Consider the following 18,431-nt stretch of genomic DNA (forward strand, 5'->3'; position numbering starts at 1 on the left):
CACCCTCTGAGACGGGGAAAATGACTGTCTGGCAGACAGCGGTGGATTTCACACTGGAGTGTGCAGCAGAATCATGGGTGACACATTAAAATGCAGAATCTTAGGCCACGCTCTCCAAATATTCCAAATTCTGCAGGGCCAGGTTTGCCTTTTTAGTAAGCATCGCTGGGCCTGCCACACTTGGAGAGATGCTGCTGGAATCCGCCCAACATCGCCTCCTCAAGTGCCCTGACTCTCCTCAGCTGAACTCACTGTCCTGGCTCCAGAAAGACGTCTGTGGGAGCTCGGCTCCCAGCAGCCCAGCCAGGCCCTACGAGGAGGGTCTGTCCTCAGTCTGAGCCTCCCCCGGAAGGGCTGACACATCCCTGCGTCTTGGGTCCTGCTTGGCCACACAGCGGGCCAATGGCTGCTGTGAATTACTCTTCTACACCATCATGACATCTAATGTATTTTATTAGAAGCCGATAATCTATAATGCTAATGACCATCACGCATTTTCCACAGAGTTCTTCAGAATGCGGGCCCACAAAGTGCTCCAGGAGGAGATGTCACTGGGTCAAATACACTTTGAAAATGCTTCACATTCCCTCCGGGTCTTGGAGGTTCACAGCCCGCATTCGCAGGTGAAAGGCTCAAGAAGTCCTCAGTACGCAGACATGCTCACCTCGGTTTAGTTCAGGGTCAGGCTGAGCACAGAATCTTCATTTCAGTTCTAGGAGTTTTCATGTCAGCAAACTGGGGAGTGAATTCTGACTTTCTGGCTGGATGACCTCAGGCCCAATCCTTTCCCCCGGAGCCTCAGTTTCCCCATCTGAAACCGAGCACGATAATCGCCCCCACTTCCCAGAGCGGCGATAAATGAGGAGCTGTGTGTGTACCCGGCACCGAGTAACTCCTCAGGGAACCCAAGTTGGGATTGTCTTTATTACTCAGTTGCACATGCCTGGAAGAGGAGGGAGGCACTGGGCGCCGCTGGCCGGGACACTGAGGGTTAAGGGATTTCTGGGGAGCATGTACTTCCTCCACGCTGAGCGTAAAGGTTGCCGCATGCATGCTGACTGTGCCCCGGGCACCGGGATAAACGCTTTCCTCGCCTCATCTCACTGAATCCTCCAGAACAGGGCAGGGAGGGATCCTTCACTCCATCTACAGAGCGGGGGATGACTCCGGGGCCACTTGTTCTTGGATATATAACACCCATGGGCAGAAGCAGGATTCAAGCTCTCAAATGACTTTTTAGCCCCTGTGTGAAGGGTCCTGGGGTGGGACTTCCTCTGGGGGAAGACAGAGGCTGCCGTTCAGCTTGGGCACCCCTTGCACGGTGTGCGGGGCAGGCCTTGAACATATTCCTGGCCAGCTCAGCACCTCTCCCCCTGTATCCCTGTGACCCTTCCCTGCCACCAGCCTCTCCCGGGGTCATGTGTCAAGGCCCCACAGAATGCCTCCTCCAATCACCAGGTTCGCTTTCTGGGGCCACATAATTGCCTTTCACACAAAGCACTGGTTCGAATCAGAGTGGTTTTGTTTTCGGCTGCGGCACCCTCGGAGGGGGGCTGTGAGCGATTTCACTGTTTGTTTCTTAGGGGGCTGGCAGAGCTCTCCCTGGTTCCCAGCACGCCACCCTGGGCTGTCGGGAACGGAGGCGCGGCCAAGGACCGAGAGCCATTCTCCTCCGCCGCCGTTGCTGCAGAGCTGAGCAGATGGTGCACAGAGCCTCGATAAACCTCCCAGGGATGGGAGAGTGACACCGAGTGCCACGGGCTGCAGGGAATCAGTGGCTGGAAGAGGAATGCTGGGGGCTGTTCCCGAGACCCCCAGGCCTCCCCGTGCTTCCTGCAGCGTTCTATTCCCTCTCCGCAGCCCCCGCCTCCCACCTGCCCCGAGGTGGCGTGGAAACTAGCATTTGCTCAGCACCCTCCGTGCGCCAGGCCTGGCTGGGGCAGCTCAACCATCGTCTCATCCCATCCTCACACCAACTCAGAGTGTCAAGACCACTGTGTCCGATTTGCTGCTGGTGAAACTGAGGCTCACAGACGCAAAGTGACCACCCAAGGTCATACAGCCGCAAAGAGGCAGACTAGAGGTTGAACTTGGATCTGGTTGACATCATGGAAATGGGGGGAGGGGGGAGAAGTGGCAGGCAGACCCCAACCACCCCTCCCGCTGGCCGGTGCTCACGCACCTGCTTGAGGATCTGGGCGGCCATGGTGTGGCTGCAGTCGAAGATAATGCGAAATTCCCGGCCTCGCTTCATCTCCTTGAGCAGCGGGCGCGAGTCATCAGAGTCAAGGGGGAGCTGGCGGATCTTCAGGCGGATGCTGTACCTCGATGGGGCCATGATGAGCTCCTGCAGCCGGATGAGCCCTGAGAGGTCCCGGGGCACAAAAGACACATGTGAGCCCACGTATACCTAGCTGCAGGTATCCACAGACTCGTGTGGCCACAGGTCTACAGACACACATGGACACTGACATGTGGCCCACGGAGATAAGTTCATGGACTCAGCCACGCATGTGCAGACCCAGGCACTAGCAGACTGCGGCACAGACACGTGCCCCCAGCCGTGCATGCTGGCTCATGCCCACAGGCATGTGTGCACATACAAACACATGCTTACACGCACACACAGGACATACACTTGGGCTGATAAGCACATGTGTACACAGGTAGGTAAAGGTGTGTACACACCTGTAGATTCAAAAGCAGGCACGGACTGCTAGCGAATCCACCCCGAGTCCACCCACCTGCACCTCTCTAACTCAGTCGGTGTAGAGACTCATGGAGCCTGAACCAGAGGCCCCCCACTCCTCCTCCCCCTGCCCCCTGCAACACTGTGAAGCATGGGACATAATCTTCCTAAACAGTCCCAGCAACCTGCTTCCAGGATGCGGCCCAAGTGGCAGCTCCAGGCTCAGCTGTACCAACGGTTGGACCAGGTAAGGAAGGCCAGGTGGCATTTGTGCCCGGCCTCCACCCCCAAGGGCAGGCTACCCCCGAACACCTTAACCGTTCTTCCGGGCTCAGTGCAGCCACGTCCTCCATGACGCCTGCCTCTACTGCTCTGCCCAGACAAGGTCTCCCCACCCCACTCCCAGCCTGCCCCTCTCCCCCGAAACTCGGTGGCCTCGTCCTTCAGCACTAGCGTCTTCTGGCCTCATCTCACTCTCCTGGTCCTGTCACAGACTCCTCAACATTAGGGACTGGGTCTCCACATGCCCTAGCACGGGGCCTGGCACTCCGGTTGTGCTCAACACAAATTTCCAGAATTGGATTGACTACTGTCTTTTTTTCCCCCCACACTGAAAAATCCTCCACCTTGGCATTTTGCAAAACCACTTAATCTGGGGACTTCCAGGGAAAACTGAATGTCACTTCTTGGAGACAAATGGCTCGCTTAGGTCTAATTAAGTTCATTTCCGTCCTTAGTGCAAGGTCCATTCTTGCTGACTCCTCTCTGCTTAGCCTGGAAGCAAGCTTGCTTGCTGTTCTCTCTCGCCCTACCCACTGCAGGAAGAGCGGAGGAAGCACAGGCCCAGGGTCCCAAGCGGGCCATCCCCTCCCACCTGCCAGGCTGCCCGCCCATACTCAGGGCTCGGTGTCTGCATCCTGGCTGCACTGTCCACTCAGCCATGCTCTATTTCCCCGCGAACAGCACTCTGGTTTTCCTTTGGGGAACAACTCTTCCCCCATGCTCAGTCCATGTGACCCAAGAGTCCCCACTCCAGGGACACAGAATCTGGCGCCAGCCTGGTCAATCAGCACACGCATTGCTCTAGGCAAAGGTATGGGCTTAGCGATGGATGTGTGACACCAGCTGGTTCTATCAGATGTCTCCCAGGAATTGTGCCAGAGCAACTGTTAAGAGACAACCCTCTTTCCATTTAACTCCAAATGGGGAGGAAGCAAGTCTGGGGTCATCACTTAGAACCTGTAAAGGATTCCCACAGGGCAGAAGTCAGGAAACATAGAAAGAAAATAAGCCCTAAAGATACTCGTTTGCACCTCTAAAGCTAAAACTACTCCTGAACTTTCCAGTAAATGAAACCAACAAAATCCTCCCCCCACCCTCGCCTTTTTCTTTTTTTTCTTTGCTTAAGCTAGTTTGCGATGGACTAAAGTTCGCAATCAGCTGTCGCAGGGCCCCCTATCCGGACAGAGTCCCCACACACAGAGAACCCACTTCCTGGGCCTTCCAACAAAAAGTCTGGATTTCCAAAGCCATTTCTGGTACATACACCTGGGTCTGTCCAGCCTCTCATTCCCACTTCTGAGGGCTGGCCATCTGGAAAGCGAACCGACTGGTATCCATCACTCCACTCTGCTGGGGAGGACAGAGATATTTCTCTGGGACCTAAGTCTCCCAAAGAGCTCTCAAATAAGCTTCGCCATGGCTGTGGGCATCAGGAACCCCCAGCCTCCTAGAAGGTCTCAGATCCAGGTGTGTGGGCTGGGAGAGGGCTCTGGAGCCCTGGAGTGGTCTGGACCAAACAGGGGCCCCAGTGCTTTCTAATACCAGACTTGCTGGGGGCAGGAAGAGGATATCAGGTGACCTTACAGAGGAAGGAGGGGTCACAAGCTCCCCCCAAACACACACACACACACCCATCCTTACCCTCCCTCCTCAACTAATCCCAGAAGTTCTTACTTTGGCTGAATGATGCTGCCCGCTCACACCTGTTACCTTGCGAGGCCCTGAGCGCATGCTTTGTTCCTACTCGCTCAGTTTTCAGACCCACGCACAGCATCAGTAGGCACATGGGATTTGGGGACCCAGGACATGAGGACAGGGACAGTCTGGATGCTAGAGCAGAGGCCACCAGAGCTTTCTTGTCAGCCAAGTTCATTGCCCTGTGTAATACACAGTGACCCACCTTCTCCAGCAGCAAATGTCAGACCTCCTTCCCATCAGTGTATTCCCAAAGGAGACCAGAGGCTCGTCTTGGTCCACCCCAGCAGAGGACCAGGCTCTTTGTTTGCCTGAGATGAGTCCTCCTTCCTGGCTGCTTCCCTAATCAATCTCTCTCAAAATATCTGCAGTGAATCATGGTTGTGGAAGTCATGCTTTTCACTTACAAAGCACTTCTGCTTTCATTACCCTATTTAAACGTCTCCCTGTCCTAGAAGGCATACAGAGTAGGGGCTTTTGTTCCAATGTTACAAATAAAGAAACTGAGGCCCAAAGAGGTTAAGTGAGCCTCCCAAGATTTTGCAGCATGCCAGCAATGGGATCAAAATTCGAGACCCATTCTTTTTGGCTCTTAAGCTGGGCCCTTTTTCATTAGCCCAGCATTTTCTGAGCCCCTCCCTTTCACTGTTGATGTAAATCCGTCTTTGTGCACGGGTTAGGCTAGGAAGGTGGCTACGTGGCAAAGCTCATATGGTAAACACTGCTGGTCCCTGAAATAATCACTCTTGGTATTCTATAACTGATGAATTGGCATCCTGAAATCACGGGCCAAACTAATGACCAAAGTTGTTTGTATCCCTGTTATCACTGGGTTTTCCTGGGCACACAAAAATCGTATTATAAACTCTCCAACCACAAGCCCTACAATCTGTTTTGCTTCCTGCCCCACATGGGACGTTTGCACCTAACAAATTCCACCTATAGTAATAAGTAATTAATAAAGGCTCTTGCCCATGATTTCCCCTTGCTCCTGCCTCCTGACCAACCCCCCATGTGGCCCTGGGTGCCATGGTGTGCCCCCTTCTTCTAGGGAACTGTAAGTAACAACTCTTCTTTCTATGCTATTGGCCTCTTCATATCATCACTTGGTCGTATCTACCCTTTAGATCCCAGGTACATTTTAAAACAGTTCTCCCTGCAGTGGATTGCAGTGATGACCCCAATTCTTCACCCCTCTCTACATCCCCATCCTTTGCCATGTAATTTTGCAGTGCCCTCCAGCTGAGGGGGCAGGTGACTTGCTCTACCCACGACGTTGGGCTCAACCATGTCAACTGTTTTGGCCAATGGTGTATCAGCAGGCATGACATAAGCAAACACTTGAAATGGAATTGCACACTGGGTTTGTTCTTTTCACCTCTGCCATCGTCATGACGACACGCCTGGGCTAGCCTGCTGGAGGATTGAGAGCCCAGCTACCCCACCATCTCAGCCAAGGCCAGTCTAGATCAGCCAGCAGTCAGCCGACCCCCAAGCAGGTAAGCGATCCAGCTGAGACCAGAACAACTGCCTGGCCAATCTCAGTCGGTCACCGACCCCACAGGCTTGAGAGCTAAATAAATGCTTATTATTTTAAGTCACTAAGTTTTGGGGTGATTTGTTACACAGAATTATTATAGAGATAGATAACTAACGTACCCTTTTCAAGCATACTGAAAGAACCATGATTTTTTTGGGTGGCCACGTGCCAGCCCCAAGACGTGACTCGGGATGGGTGAAAGCCAATGAGTGGCAGTCCCATCCCTATCTGAATGTGTTTAGGGTGGTAGGTGCAGACCCAATGAGCTGTAGAGTGTGGTCTGTTGGAAGGTTACGAGGCAGATTTTCCTCCCGATAAGAGGCACGAATCACACCTCTTTCCTTACCACTTCCTGGGGTATCATCATGTGAGGATGTGATGCTTGGAGCTGCAGCAACTTTATTTTGACTATGAGGGGGAAAGTCAAGAGAACTGCGGTGACACTGACCCAGCACCCTGACTCTGCTGAACTGCTAAACCAGCCCTGGAAAGGCCCATCTCCAGACTTCTTGTCAGTGAGATAACTAAGTGGCTACTGCTCCAGTCGATTTGAGTTGGGTTGTCTGTTACTCACAGACAAAACATCCTAATGGAAACAACCCTCAAAGCAAACATAGTCAGTCTGCTATAAAGTGCTTCCCATTCCATGGGTTTGATGACCCACAAGTTGTCCTGTCCCTTTGAAATATCCTGATTCTGGAAGCATACTTCTTACTACTCACTATTCTTCATCAAATTTATACTATTGTTTGACTGAATCCAACCCTGAATCCCTAGTACTAAGTTCTTCTTGACCAAACCAGCTCCATCACTGACTCCCCTAAGTTTTAAAATATTTGTTGAATTGAATTGAATTGAATATCAAGTTGAATCAAACTATAATTAAATACTACAGGAAAGAGTGTGTTGGGCACTGGAAAGGGGGAAGAAATGAAGATGTTATTCCATCTTCTTTTGAGAAGTTAATAGGGGAGTGAGTGCCCACCCAGAGGTCACTGGTCATCAGAGCTAAGAATCAAGTGATGTGTACATACAGTCAGAACTAGACATGCTTGGGAAGAGGAGGCTCCAGGCCTCAGCCTCCGCTCTGACCAGTCTCACTGGCATCCACCTTCATGCCACAGCATCTTTTCCTCTGCAAAGCCTCCCCCGCTACCCCCATCCAGCCTGGAGGCACCAGGACTGCTGGGCCGTGGTTTATGCCAGTGTCTGTTCTGACTACTCTGTGCCCGTGACACTCCTACAAATCTTCAATATTACCTGCTCACATCTAATTCTTTTCTTCCATTCTGGCCACCAGTTCTCTTCCAAGCAGCCCCTTTGTTCCTGCCTGGACCAACATGGCCGCCTCTGCCTCAGTCTTCCGGCTCCAGGTTCTCCCTCCAACCCTCTGTACACTGCTGTCAGTGCCACCTTCTAAAACTCTGCTTTTATTATTCTCTTTCTTTGCTCAACAACACTCAATGGTCCCCGGCTGCTTACAAGGTAAAGTCTGAACCCTGAAGCTAGACAGCAGAGACCTTGCCCACAGCCTCATACGTGCTGTTTATCTGACCTTTTCCTCCTCCCCTCCACACTGGGATCCTTTTCCCTGCCAGGCTGTGCTCTTGATGAGACCGCCATGCACAGTCCCACCTCCTCATCTTGCTCTCACTGTTCCCCCTCCTGCGATGCCTTCATGACTCCTCTCCTTGTCCATCCATCCTCAAGGCCAGGCTCATGTCTCTCCTCCTCTGGTAAATCAGCCCAGACTAGCCAAGGCCATGGAGCTTCCTCTCCCCAGGTGCCTCTAGCTCTGACTGTATGTACGTGTCACTTGGTTCTTAGCTCTGATGGCCTAGAAAGACCAGTGAGCTCTGGGTGTGCACTCACCCCACTTCAATATGACTAACTTCTCTAAAGAAGATGGAATAGCCACATCTTTATTTCTTCTTCCTTACCAGTGCCCAACACATCCTTTCCTGCCATATTTAATTACAGTTTATTTCCATTTTATTTTCAGTTCAATTCAATTCAATTCAACCAAACATTTAAACGTCTACATTGTACCAGGTGCTGTGCTAAACCCCGGAGGTACCAAAGACCCATGGTCCGGAAGCAGAAACTGGCTCAAAGATAGACAACCATTCATAGTGGTATGTTAAGACAGGCAGAACGACAGGGTTGCAGCAACACTGCCAGGACCTGGAGCTGGGCAGAAGTGGCTCTCAATAACTGGGGGCACTGAGTAGGGCTTGGGGTCTCTGCCGTCCAGTATCTACTGCCTGGCGCTTTGGGTATAGCAGGAATTCAGGACATGCTTGTCGAATCCTGAGTTAACTAAATCTCTGATCGTCTTTTCTGAGGGATTCTCTCGCCACTATCCCGACTCCCCATTAGGAGGTAATCAAGAGCTGACATTGCATCACAGGCAGCTGAGAGCTGGAGGGCTCTCTCCAAGCTGGCTGCTGTAGCTCTTGACTTGTCATGTGGGAAGAGCAGGGCCAGATGGGTTAAGTGACTCGCCAAGGTCACTCTCTTAAGAGGCAGGGCTAAGAAATATCTTGGGACTTGAGTCTTTGGAAAGAAAGAGGAGGAGAGGAAACAGCTCTGTGCTTGCTGCCCAGCTAGTAAGCGCAGAGCCTGCGTGTATCACGTACTGTTTGGTTTGAGTCCAGAGTCTGCGCTCGTAGCCAGCACAGAGTTGGATGCGTTTGCTGCAGAGGAGAATGTGTGAATGGAGGGTGCTGGTAGGTGTGGGCGTGGCCGTGCGGGCGTGCGTGCAGATTGGAGCATGTTGCTGGGGTGGAGGCGGGAGTGTAGGGCAGGTGTGAAGCGGGCTGGGCTGGGTGAGTGTGGCTGGTGTGTACCGGGCTGCAGGGGAGTGCAGGCGAGCATCAGTGACTAGATGAGGCTTGGGTGTAAGTGTGGACTTTTTCCCCAGGGGCAGCTGAGTTGAGCGAGCAGCAAAGATCCTGATCCTGGGGCTCTGCCACCCTCATCTCCTGCCCTTGGCCCAGCCAGGCCTGGCTACCCACCTGTGCTGTCGTCATAGACCACGGTGGCCGACCGCCACTTGAGGTACTGGACCAGGTCGAGGATGGCATGGCTGAGAGAGGCGTAGTCCGGGTACAGGTTCACATAGAAGGTGTCTTTGTTGTCCAGTGGGTGGTGCTTCCAGCGCAGCTGGATGTGGGGCACCTCCAGCGCGTTGCAGATGGACTGGACGGCATTGGTGCAGGAGCCCTGGGATGGCCCAAAGATCGCCACCACCCCCAGTGCCAGCTGGTCACAGGCTGCAACAGAAAGAGGGAGGGAGGGATGGTACAGGGGTCAGTGCTGTCTCATCAGGCATCTGGGCACTGGGGGCAGGGGAGCAGTGATCTTGAAAACCCCTCTGAGGTGGGCGACTGATGAGCTCTCTGAATCTCAGTTTCCTCATCTGGAAACTGGGGTTGTAATAGCCCCCACCTTAGAGAATCATAGGGAAGTTGAATGAGATTATGAGTATACACTGTTGGTGGGAATATAAGTTGGTGCAGCCACTATGGAGAACAGTATGGAGGTTCCTTAAAAAGCTAAAAATAGACCTACCATACGACCCAGCAATCCCACTCCTGGGCATATATCCAGAGAAAACCAAAATTCAAAAAGAGTCATGTACCACAATGTTCACTGCAGCTCTGTTCACAATAGCCAGGACATGGAAGAAACCTAAGTGTCCATCGACAGATGAATGGATAAAGAAGATGTGGCATACACACACACACACACACACACACACACACACACACACACACACTATGGAATATTACTCAGCCATAAAAAATGAAATAATGCCATTTGCAGCAACATGGGTGGACCTAGAGATTATCATACTAAGTGAAGTAAGCTAGACAGAAAGATGAATATCATATGATATTGCTTATACGTGAAATCTAAAAAAATGATACAAACGAACTTTTTTACAAAACAGAAATAGACCCACAGACATAGAAAACAAACTTATGGTTGCCAAAGGGGAAAGAGGGGGAGGGATAAATTAGGAGTTTGGGATTAACAGATATACTCTACTAATATAAAATAGATAACCAACAAGGACCTACTGCATAGCACAGGGAACTATACTCAATAGTTTATATGTATGTGTATATATATGTGTGTGAGTGTGTGTATAACAGAATCACTTTGCTCTACACCTGAATCTAACACAACTATACTTCAATTAAATAAAAAAGACACAGCACAGCACTCGTGAAATAGAAATGACGATTACTTTTATGTTACCATCTCTGTGATTAGCATCACCAGCTCTGTACCTGGTCCTGTTCTGGGGGGAACGTTGAGAAACATATAGGAATAAAACATCTACTTGCTGGTGACTCTTAAACCTCCAGCCCCACCTGTTCCCTGGCATCCAACTTGTACATCTCACCTCTCACTCACCATCACTATTTGGATGTCTAATTTGCATCTCAGATCTAACGTGTCCAAAATGTCACCCCTTATTCTCCTCCCAGCCTCCCGCATCCCAGTAAATGGCAGCTCCACTGTCTCAGTGTCTTATGTCCCAAACCCTGGTTTTGTCTTGACTCCTTTCCTCTCACATCCCACATCTCAGCCCATCAGCAACTCCTGCTGCCTCTCCTTCAAAGCATATCAGAATCTGACCACTTCTCTCCACTCCCACCCCCGTCCAAGCCACCATCATCTTTTGCTTGCCTTACTGCAGAAGCCTCCTCACCAGTTCTGGCTTCCTCCGTAATCCTCCTGCCATCTTACCTTTCACCACCTAAGGTGGATGACATCACTCCTTTGCTCCAAGGGCTCCCGCTTCACTCAGTCTCGAAGCCAAAGTCCTTACAGTGATTAATGAGGCCCTACTTGTTGCAGCTCTTCCCCACCCTATCCCCGTCACCACTACCACTTTCTGGCTTCCTCTCACATCCTTCTCCCCTTCCTCACATCACTCAAGCCCCACTGGCTTCCACGATGCTCCTCAAACATGCTTAGCACACTCATGCCTCAGGGCCTTTGCACGTGCTGTCCCCTTTGGCTGGAATGCTCTTCCCTCAGGTATCCACATGACTCCTTCCTTCCCTTCCTCCAGGTCTCTGCATCTTTGTGTCTTATTAGAAACACATCACTACCCAACCTGTAATAGCAATCCCTGTCCAACCACACTCCTGAAAACCCACACCTGCTTTGTTTCTTTATCTATTAAATGACCACTGAAGTCTTGGTCATTTGTTGACTTTCTCCTCCCACTAGAATGTGGTAAGCTCCAGAGAGGCAAGGGCTTGATCTGTGTTGTTTATTGCTGTTTCAACAGTGCTTAAATCTGGTCTGAGTAGGTGCTGAGTGAATGGATGCTGAATCCCTGCCTTCAAACAGCTCACATTCCTGGGGGAGGCCCAAGGCCTCAGGTCAGACTGCAGATGCTTCTGGGAAGGGCAAGCATCAGCGGGCACAGCAGCGCGTGAAATGAGCAGAAACGAGGGCAGCTGGGCCTCAAAGCGGGGCACAGGCTTGCAGGGATTGTGTCTAAAAGATCCATAAAGTGGGACCTCTCAGGGGCAGTCAGGGGCTCCCCAGGAGCCACTGCCCTTTCTCTGGCAACTGTCTCTAGTTTTCCTTTGGGCTCCACTGCCTTTCCCACTTCCAATCCCGGAGGGGTAGTGCTAGGGACCCAGACCCCAGCCGACTGCTCGCTCACCGCCCCCAGGCCACAGACATTGGTTTGGAGGATGGTCATGTGACCAGTTGGAGCCAATGGGATGGCATGAGACCTCCCACTGAAAAGGGGGAACTTCCTGCTATAACTGGACCTGGGAGGAGGTAAGATGTGGAGGTGGAATAGCCCTCTGTGCTCACAGAAAAAGCACAGTGCTTGCGTGTGAATGGAGTCAGTGTGGGGGACAGAAGAGCTAAGAGAGAGAAAGAAATGTGAGACCCATGATCAAGTGGAACCCTGGACTTTGGTTACATGGACCAATATATTCTCTGTTTGCTTAAGCAAGTTAGGATTTGGCTTTCTGTCACTTGCAACCATCAGTGGAGCATCAGTACACCCACCAGCCTGTGGCCATGGGAATGACACCATGTGCACACATATGAACATATGATGCATGTAGGAGGAGGCAAGACATGGACACACAGTGGATTCAGACACATCCTGGCTGCCTCAAGAGCCTCTGGGAATGACCTACTGGGCTCAGGCTCACCCCTAAGATTTGCAAGGCCCAGGGCCAAAGAACAAAGAGAGGTCCACATACCAAGTGGCTAAAGATTTAAATGTTTTTAAGTCAAGCTAACAAACTGTTATATAAAACATGCGCTTTTCTCCTACCTTGGCAAATACGCCTTCCTAACAACCTGTAAAGTCAGGTGAGAACGGAGACTTCTCCTACTCAGTGATGTGGGGAGACAAGGCACCAGCCTCTACACTGCCCCCTCCTCTTTGACCACTGGTTCCACCCTGAACCATAAAGGGCCTTGAACTTTCCATGCGGACACCCCACTTCTTATGTCCAAGCTCTGTCCACACTCCTTGCAAACAGCTGTCTCTTGGTCACCCCTACATAGGGCCTAGGAGTGTGACCACGGGAGTGTGGTTCTCCCTCCAGAGGACAGGCCAGGGCAGAGGCTCGTGCAGGCCTAGAGATGGGCACAGAGCCAAGTGGGCAGGAAATTCAGGGTTCTAGATACTTGGAGCAAAGACTAGAAGGGCAGGGCACAGGCTCCTGGTGGGCAAGTCCCCTTGGTCTGACTGACCCCTTGTACTCAGAGGAGACATCAACCAGGGGAGGGTTCGGGAAGCCCCTCCAAAGCACAGGCCCTGGGAAAGAGCCCCTCTTGCCTGGGCTACGGGATCCAAAGATACAGGGTGGTTTGAATCGGTCATAATGTATGGTCTTCAGGGTATTCTTCCTCTCCACTGACATCCACCTCTCCTCCCTTACTGCCTCCTAGGAATAGGAGATATTGTATAATTTAGTTATTTCTCCTGAAATTTGTACTTCCCCCAAGAACATCAGAGAATGCCACTTATGGTCTGGGTGAAAGAGCACTCTGGGGGGTAGGCTAGTTACTGCCAGGAGTCTGATGGAAGCACCTGGAACACGGGACAGCACAGCCATGTGTGGAAGGAAGCAGGCCCAGCACAGAGGGCATCTCCTGTGTGACCAGGATTCCTCATGGCCAATGCCAAGTGCAAGAGAGGACATACAATGGGGCACATGGTGCCTTCCTGGTGCTCCTACAGTGGTGGGACTGGAGATCAAGTCTGGGAAGCACTGTTTCGTCCCTGCTATTGTCACCCTAGAGTGACAGCACTCTGTGTGACTGTGTGTGACATAAACCCCAGAGATAATAAATGCTTCCAAAATTGGAACTCTAGGTTTGTTGGTAAATGGTCCAATTTGGGGACAGTTCTCCTTTTCAGGGCCTGTGCCCCAAGGAGGCCATGCCCTGACCTATACTCTCACTGCCCATTCATGTTGTTCTTCTGTTCTCTGGGTTTACTGAATGTCTCTCTGACCACTCGTCCCCTTATGAGCAGGTGCTCCCTGAGCATTTTGTAGCCATAGAGACTGGACACCAATACGGAAGAGATGACGATAGTGCGGGACAGCCATCCAGGCCTGGTCACTCCCTCTTGCCCAAACCTGAAGATGCAGGCACCCTGTGAAATCTGTAGGTGTCTCTCATGCTCTACCTCCTCTTTCTGTTTTGAACCTCCTAGCGGTCCTCTGATGTCCCTGGTTTCCAGTCTACTATCTACTGTCTCTACTCTTTTTCTTTTCCTTCTAGGACCTTCTGATTGATGACTTGGTTGAATAACTTCTGCGTCTCATTCCCTCCCACTACCCCCTCCAAGAACCTGTCTTTTGCATTTTCTGCTTTGATCCATACCCTGAAGCAGGCAGACAAATGCTGCCCTGCCACCTCCATCCTCACCCAGCCCAGCTGCTTAGGTCATGCCCGCTGCCCAGGCCCGAGATCTGGGGATCCTGTTTGACTGAGAGTGGACCCACCACAAATTATGATGATGCAGAGGATTGTACGAGGGATCTTGAAGGAGGTGATTTTGATTTTGACATCGATTGTGATGATGATGAAGGTAACTGTAATGATAGCTGTGACGGTCGTGATGGTGAAGACCATATTGCGAAGCTGTTGATGATCATGGTGATGGCACTGGTGAGGGTGGAAAGTGATGATGTTATAACAATGGTGGGATGGTGGTGAGGAGACTCATGATGATAAATATGTCAATGTCACGACAGTAATGGTGATGATGACGGTAGGAACGATGACGGTGATGTAAGTGCTGATGAGAAGGAGGTGATAACAATGTTGATGGTGATGACAGTAATGGTGGTGATGATGTTGGTGGTGATGAGAGGTGATGATGAAGATGCTGATGCTATGACAGTGATGGTGATGTTGGCAAGGATGTGAATGGGGTTGATAACAATTTTGATGGTGTTGATAGGATTGGTCATGATGATGTTAATGTCATGACTGTAACAGGGATGAGGATAGCAGGAATGGTGGTGATGATGTGCTGGTATTGATGAGGTTGGTGATGATGAAGATGTTGCTGTCACTGCAGTGATTCTGATGATGATAGTAGGGGTGATGACAGTGGTGTTGATGTGAAGAGTGGAGGTGATACCATGGCTGACAGTGATAACAGTAACTGTGGTGACACTGCATTGGTTTTGATAGTGGTGACGACAGTGGGATATGATCATAAAGACCACACTAGGTTAAAATTCTTCCAGAGATGCAATGATTAGATCTCACTGCTGGGCGGCAGGAGGCATCAGTCCTGCCCTTCACCTACTTCTTCTCCATGGCCTCTCTCCACATCCCTTTTCCTATCCCTCCCATGTTCCTTCCACCCTCTGAGGAGCTTCCAGCCTGGAAGAACATCGCTGCCCCAAAGGGACCAGGGTAGGGTTAGAGCAGCAGCCGCCGCGGCAGCTTTATCTCCAGATGTTTCCAGGGCAGCAGCCAACTCTTGTTCTGGCAGCCCTGAGCACACACAGTGGTAATTACATTATTTGTGGCTTCAGTTTTGAATCCATTTTCTGGTCATTTTATAGTAACTCAGTGGTTCACAGTCATTGCAGGAGTCTACAGCCTGAATGCAGCTCCCCCCCCCCATACCCCCTTTGCATGGCAATTGTAGTTATAGCAAAAATTATCCCGATCAATTTGTGTCTTAAAAGGAATTGAGCAGCCCAGAGAATAAATGGAGGCAGAGGAGCCTGGGGAGGGCTGGGTCGATTCCAGCCCCACTCCGGTCAGGCTTGGAAGAAAACACAGACGTTCTCTGGGTTGTTGGCTCGGGCACAGCCTGGCAGTCACTGATCTTTTAATTTTCCACAAAACATTTAAAACTAAAGACAATAAGTGAAAGTCCCTGTTAATGGGGAAAGGCCTCCTGGGCCTCATGTGGAGGAAAGGACTAATTCAACCAGAGCTGGCAGGGCAGGTGGTGTCAGACCTCTGCATGCCCTCAACCCACATGGCCCATGGTGGCTGGATCCAGCTGTGATGAGAACCTCTGCCTAGGGAAAATGAATCTCATTGGGTTAATTAGAATGAGGCCCAAGCTCACCCCTCTGGAAGAGTCCTAATGATGCTCCCGAGGAATACATTTTTAAAAACCAAAGATCAAAAGAAAAAATAAAGATCACAGAACACGGGGTTCCCCGAGGGATGGAGGGTCCCCAATGGGCAGCATAATCCAACAGCAGAAATGCCTCCAGGGTCAGACAGGGGTGCTTCTCACCACAGGAGGGGTCTGTCTTAGGTGTATTATCAAAAGGACATTAAGGGAGAGTGACAGTGGAGAGGAGCCACTTACATTTTTTTATTGAGATATAATACAATTCAGTAAAGTGCATTAATTTTAAGCACAGAATTTTATGAATTTTTACATATAACTGAACTCATGTAACTACTACTTAGATCAAAACACAGCACATTTCCAACACCTAAGAAGGTTCTGTCTTCCCCTTTCCAGTTCATATCCCTCTTCCAGAGGTGATCACTGTTCATTCACTCAAAAATATGTCTGTGAGCCTCATCTGTGATGGTGTGCATAGCAAGAGCTGGTTCTGTTTTTATTGCTGATTCAATTCCATTGTATAACTGTACGCCCCACCTATCCATTCTTCTGCTGACGGACCTTTCATTTATTTCCAACTTTTGGCTATTATCAAGAAAGTGGCTAGGAACAACCTTCTAGACATACATTTCACTTTAGTAGATACTTCCAAACAGTTCTCCTGAGAAGTTGAACCAGTTTTCATTCCCACCAGCATTGTGTAGAAAAAATAAACCGCACCTCCTACCTCCCACCCGACCCAGAAAATCAATCTGAGATAGATCATAGACTTAACTATGAAAGATAAAACAATAGAGCTTCCAGAAGAGAACGTAAGAGAATATCTTCATGACCTTAGGATAGACAAAAACAGAACACAAAAGGCATTAGTCATCATGGAAAATATTGATAAATTGGACTCCTTTAAATGAAAAAGTTTGCTCCTCAAAAGATACTACCAAGAGAGTGAAAAGGCATGCTCATCTGTAACAGATATATGCAATATGTATATCCAGCAAAGGACACATAGCCAGAATATATAAAAGACTCACACAAATCAATATGAAAATGACAAGCAACTCAATTTGCAAAAGTGGTTGAAAGCCTCCAAAAGGCCCTCCAAGGAAGGGAAGCTCCAAATGATCTCTCAGTATCTGAAAAGATGCTCAACATCTCTGGTCATCAGGGAAATACAAAATAAAACCACAGTGAGACATCCACCACATAAACCACCGAAAATAAAACGGACTTTACCACGAGTTAGCAACGATGTGGAGCAGCTACCACCGTCTTGCATGACCGGGGGGAGTGCCAACTGGTACAGCAACTTTGCAAAACTGTTAGGCTGAACATATGCACATTGGATGACCTCACATTTCCACTCCTGGGTATGTATCCAACGAAAAACGTGCGCGTTTGTGCGCCAAAAGACATCGATGAGAATGTTCATAGCAGAACGACTCTGTGGCCTTAAATGGGAACAACTCAGATGCTCAACAGTAAATTTGATTTTTTAAAACGGTGGTCTATTCATATAACGGAACACTACACGACAATGAAGAACAAGAGACTACTGTTACATCCCACAATATAGATGAATCTCACAGATCTACTGTAGGGTGAAAGAGGCAAGACTCAGAAAGTACACATTGGTATTCTACTCGTGTAAAGTTCCAAAACAGGCAAAACTGGTATATGGTACCAGCAGTCAGAACCATGATTCTACAGTACGGTGGTGAGGAGGCAAAGGGACGTGCAATCTAGCAGAAGACATGGACGATAATCACATAATTATACCCACACGCCCACACCCACACCCACACCACCAGGGGTCGGGGTGTGAAGAAAAGGTCCAGGGTGTTATAAGATGGAAGCAGGGAGACCTGACCTTGTCCAGAGACTTGCGGAGGGCTCCCCTGGGGACCAGAAGGCTGAGAGGAGGAGTTCTTTAGACAAAGAGGTGGGATGGGGAAAGGGAATTATAAGCAGAGGGAACAGCATGTGCAAAAGCCCTGAGGTGGGAGGAAGCATGGCACCTGAGGATGGCAGGGATGGCTAGAACCCAGAGCTGAGGGAGCCAGTGGCACAGATGTGGCTGGAGGGTCACGTCAGTGCTGGACTAGGTAGGCCCTCCAACAAACAAGGCATGTCACCTGCTGTAGGATGGGGAGGGGCTGTGGCTTTGGTCACTTGGACCCATCTGGCTGGACTTCCGGAGCTGAGTGTTTCCGTCTCGGGTCTCCACATAGTGTGGGATTGTGAGCCCCTGCTGGAGGAAGTGCCTCAGCGGCTCTGAAGCCCTCTCCCGGGCTCACCGCCGGGGAAGGTCCCTGTGCTGAGTGGCACGTGCACCGCTCAAGAGTCATCTATTCCTTTAGTGAATTTTAGACAAAAGGGACAGAAGACACAACCCAGCCCTTAGCGGGGTGGTGTCCATGCGGGCCTCTCTGTTCCGTCTCCGGGCATTTGTTCTGTGTCTTGACCTTTTCACTGAGCAGTGAGTTTTGATTGAGGTCAGTCATTTTCTAGCTGGACAAGGCTGGGCAGAGGGTGCCAGCATGGACTCTCAGCAGGGAGATGGAGCCCTGACCACACGGTGCTGGCCGCAGTGCATGTTGGCCAAG

General features: G+C 50.4%; 1 protein-coding gene across 1 annotated transcript in view; it reads right to left on the bottom strand.

Moving 5' to 3' along the window:
* The window catches only part of GRIK3 (glutamate ionotropic receptor kainate type subunit 3), a 238,219-nt gene that overhangs the window by 75,169 nt on the left and 144,619 nt on the right, over positions 1–18,431 (bottom strand). Inside the window, exons 3-4 of the mRNA XM_079937389.1 lie at positions 9,224–9,481; positions 2,183–2,364 (exon numbers count right to left, since the gene is read on the bottom strand). Of these exons, the coding sequence (XP_079793515.1) occupies positions 2,183–2,364; positions 9,224–9,481 (440 nt within the window). The remainder of the gene's footprint in view (positions 1–2,182; positions 2,365–9,223; positions 9,482–18,431) is intronic.

Source organism: Stenella coeruleoalba, assembly GCF_951394435.1.
Source record: "Stenella coeruleoalba genome assembly, chromosome: 1".
Lineage (NCBI taxonomy): Eukaryota > Metazoa > Chordata > Mammalia > Artiodactyla > Delphinidae > Stenella > Stenella coeruleoalba.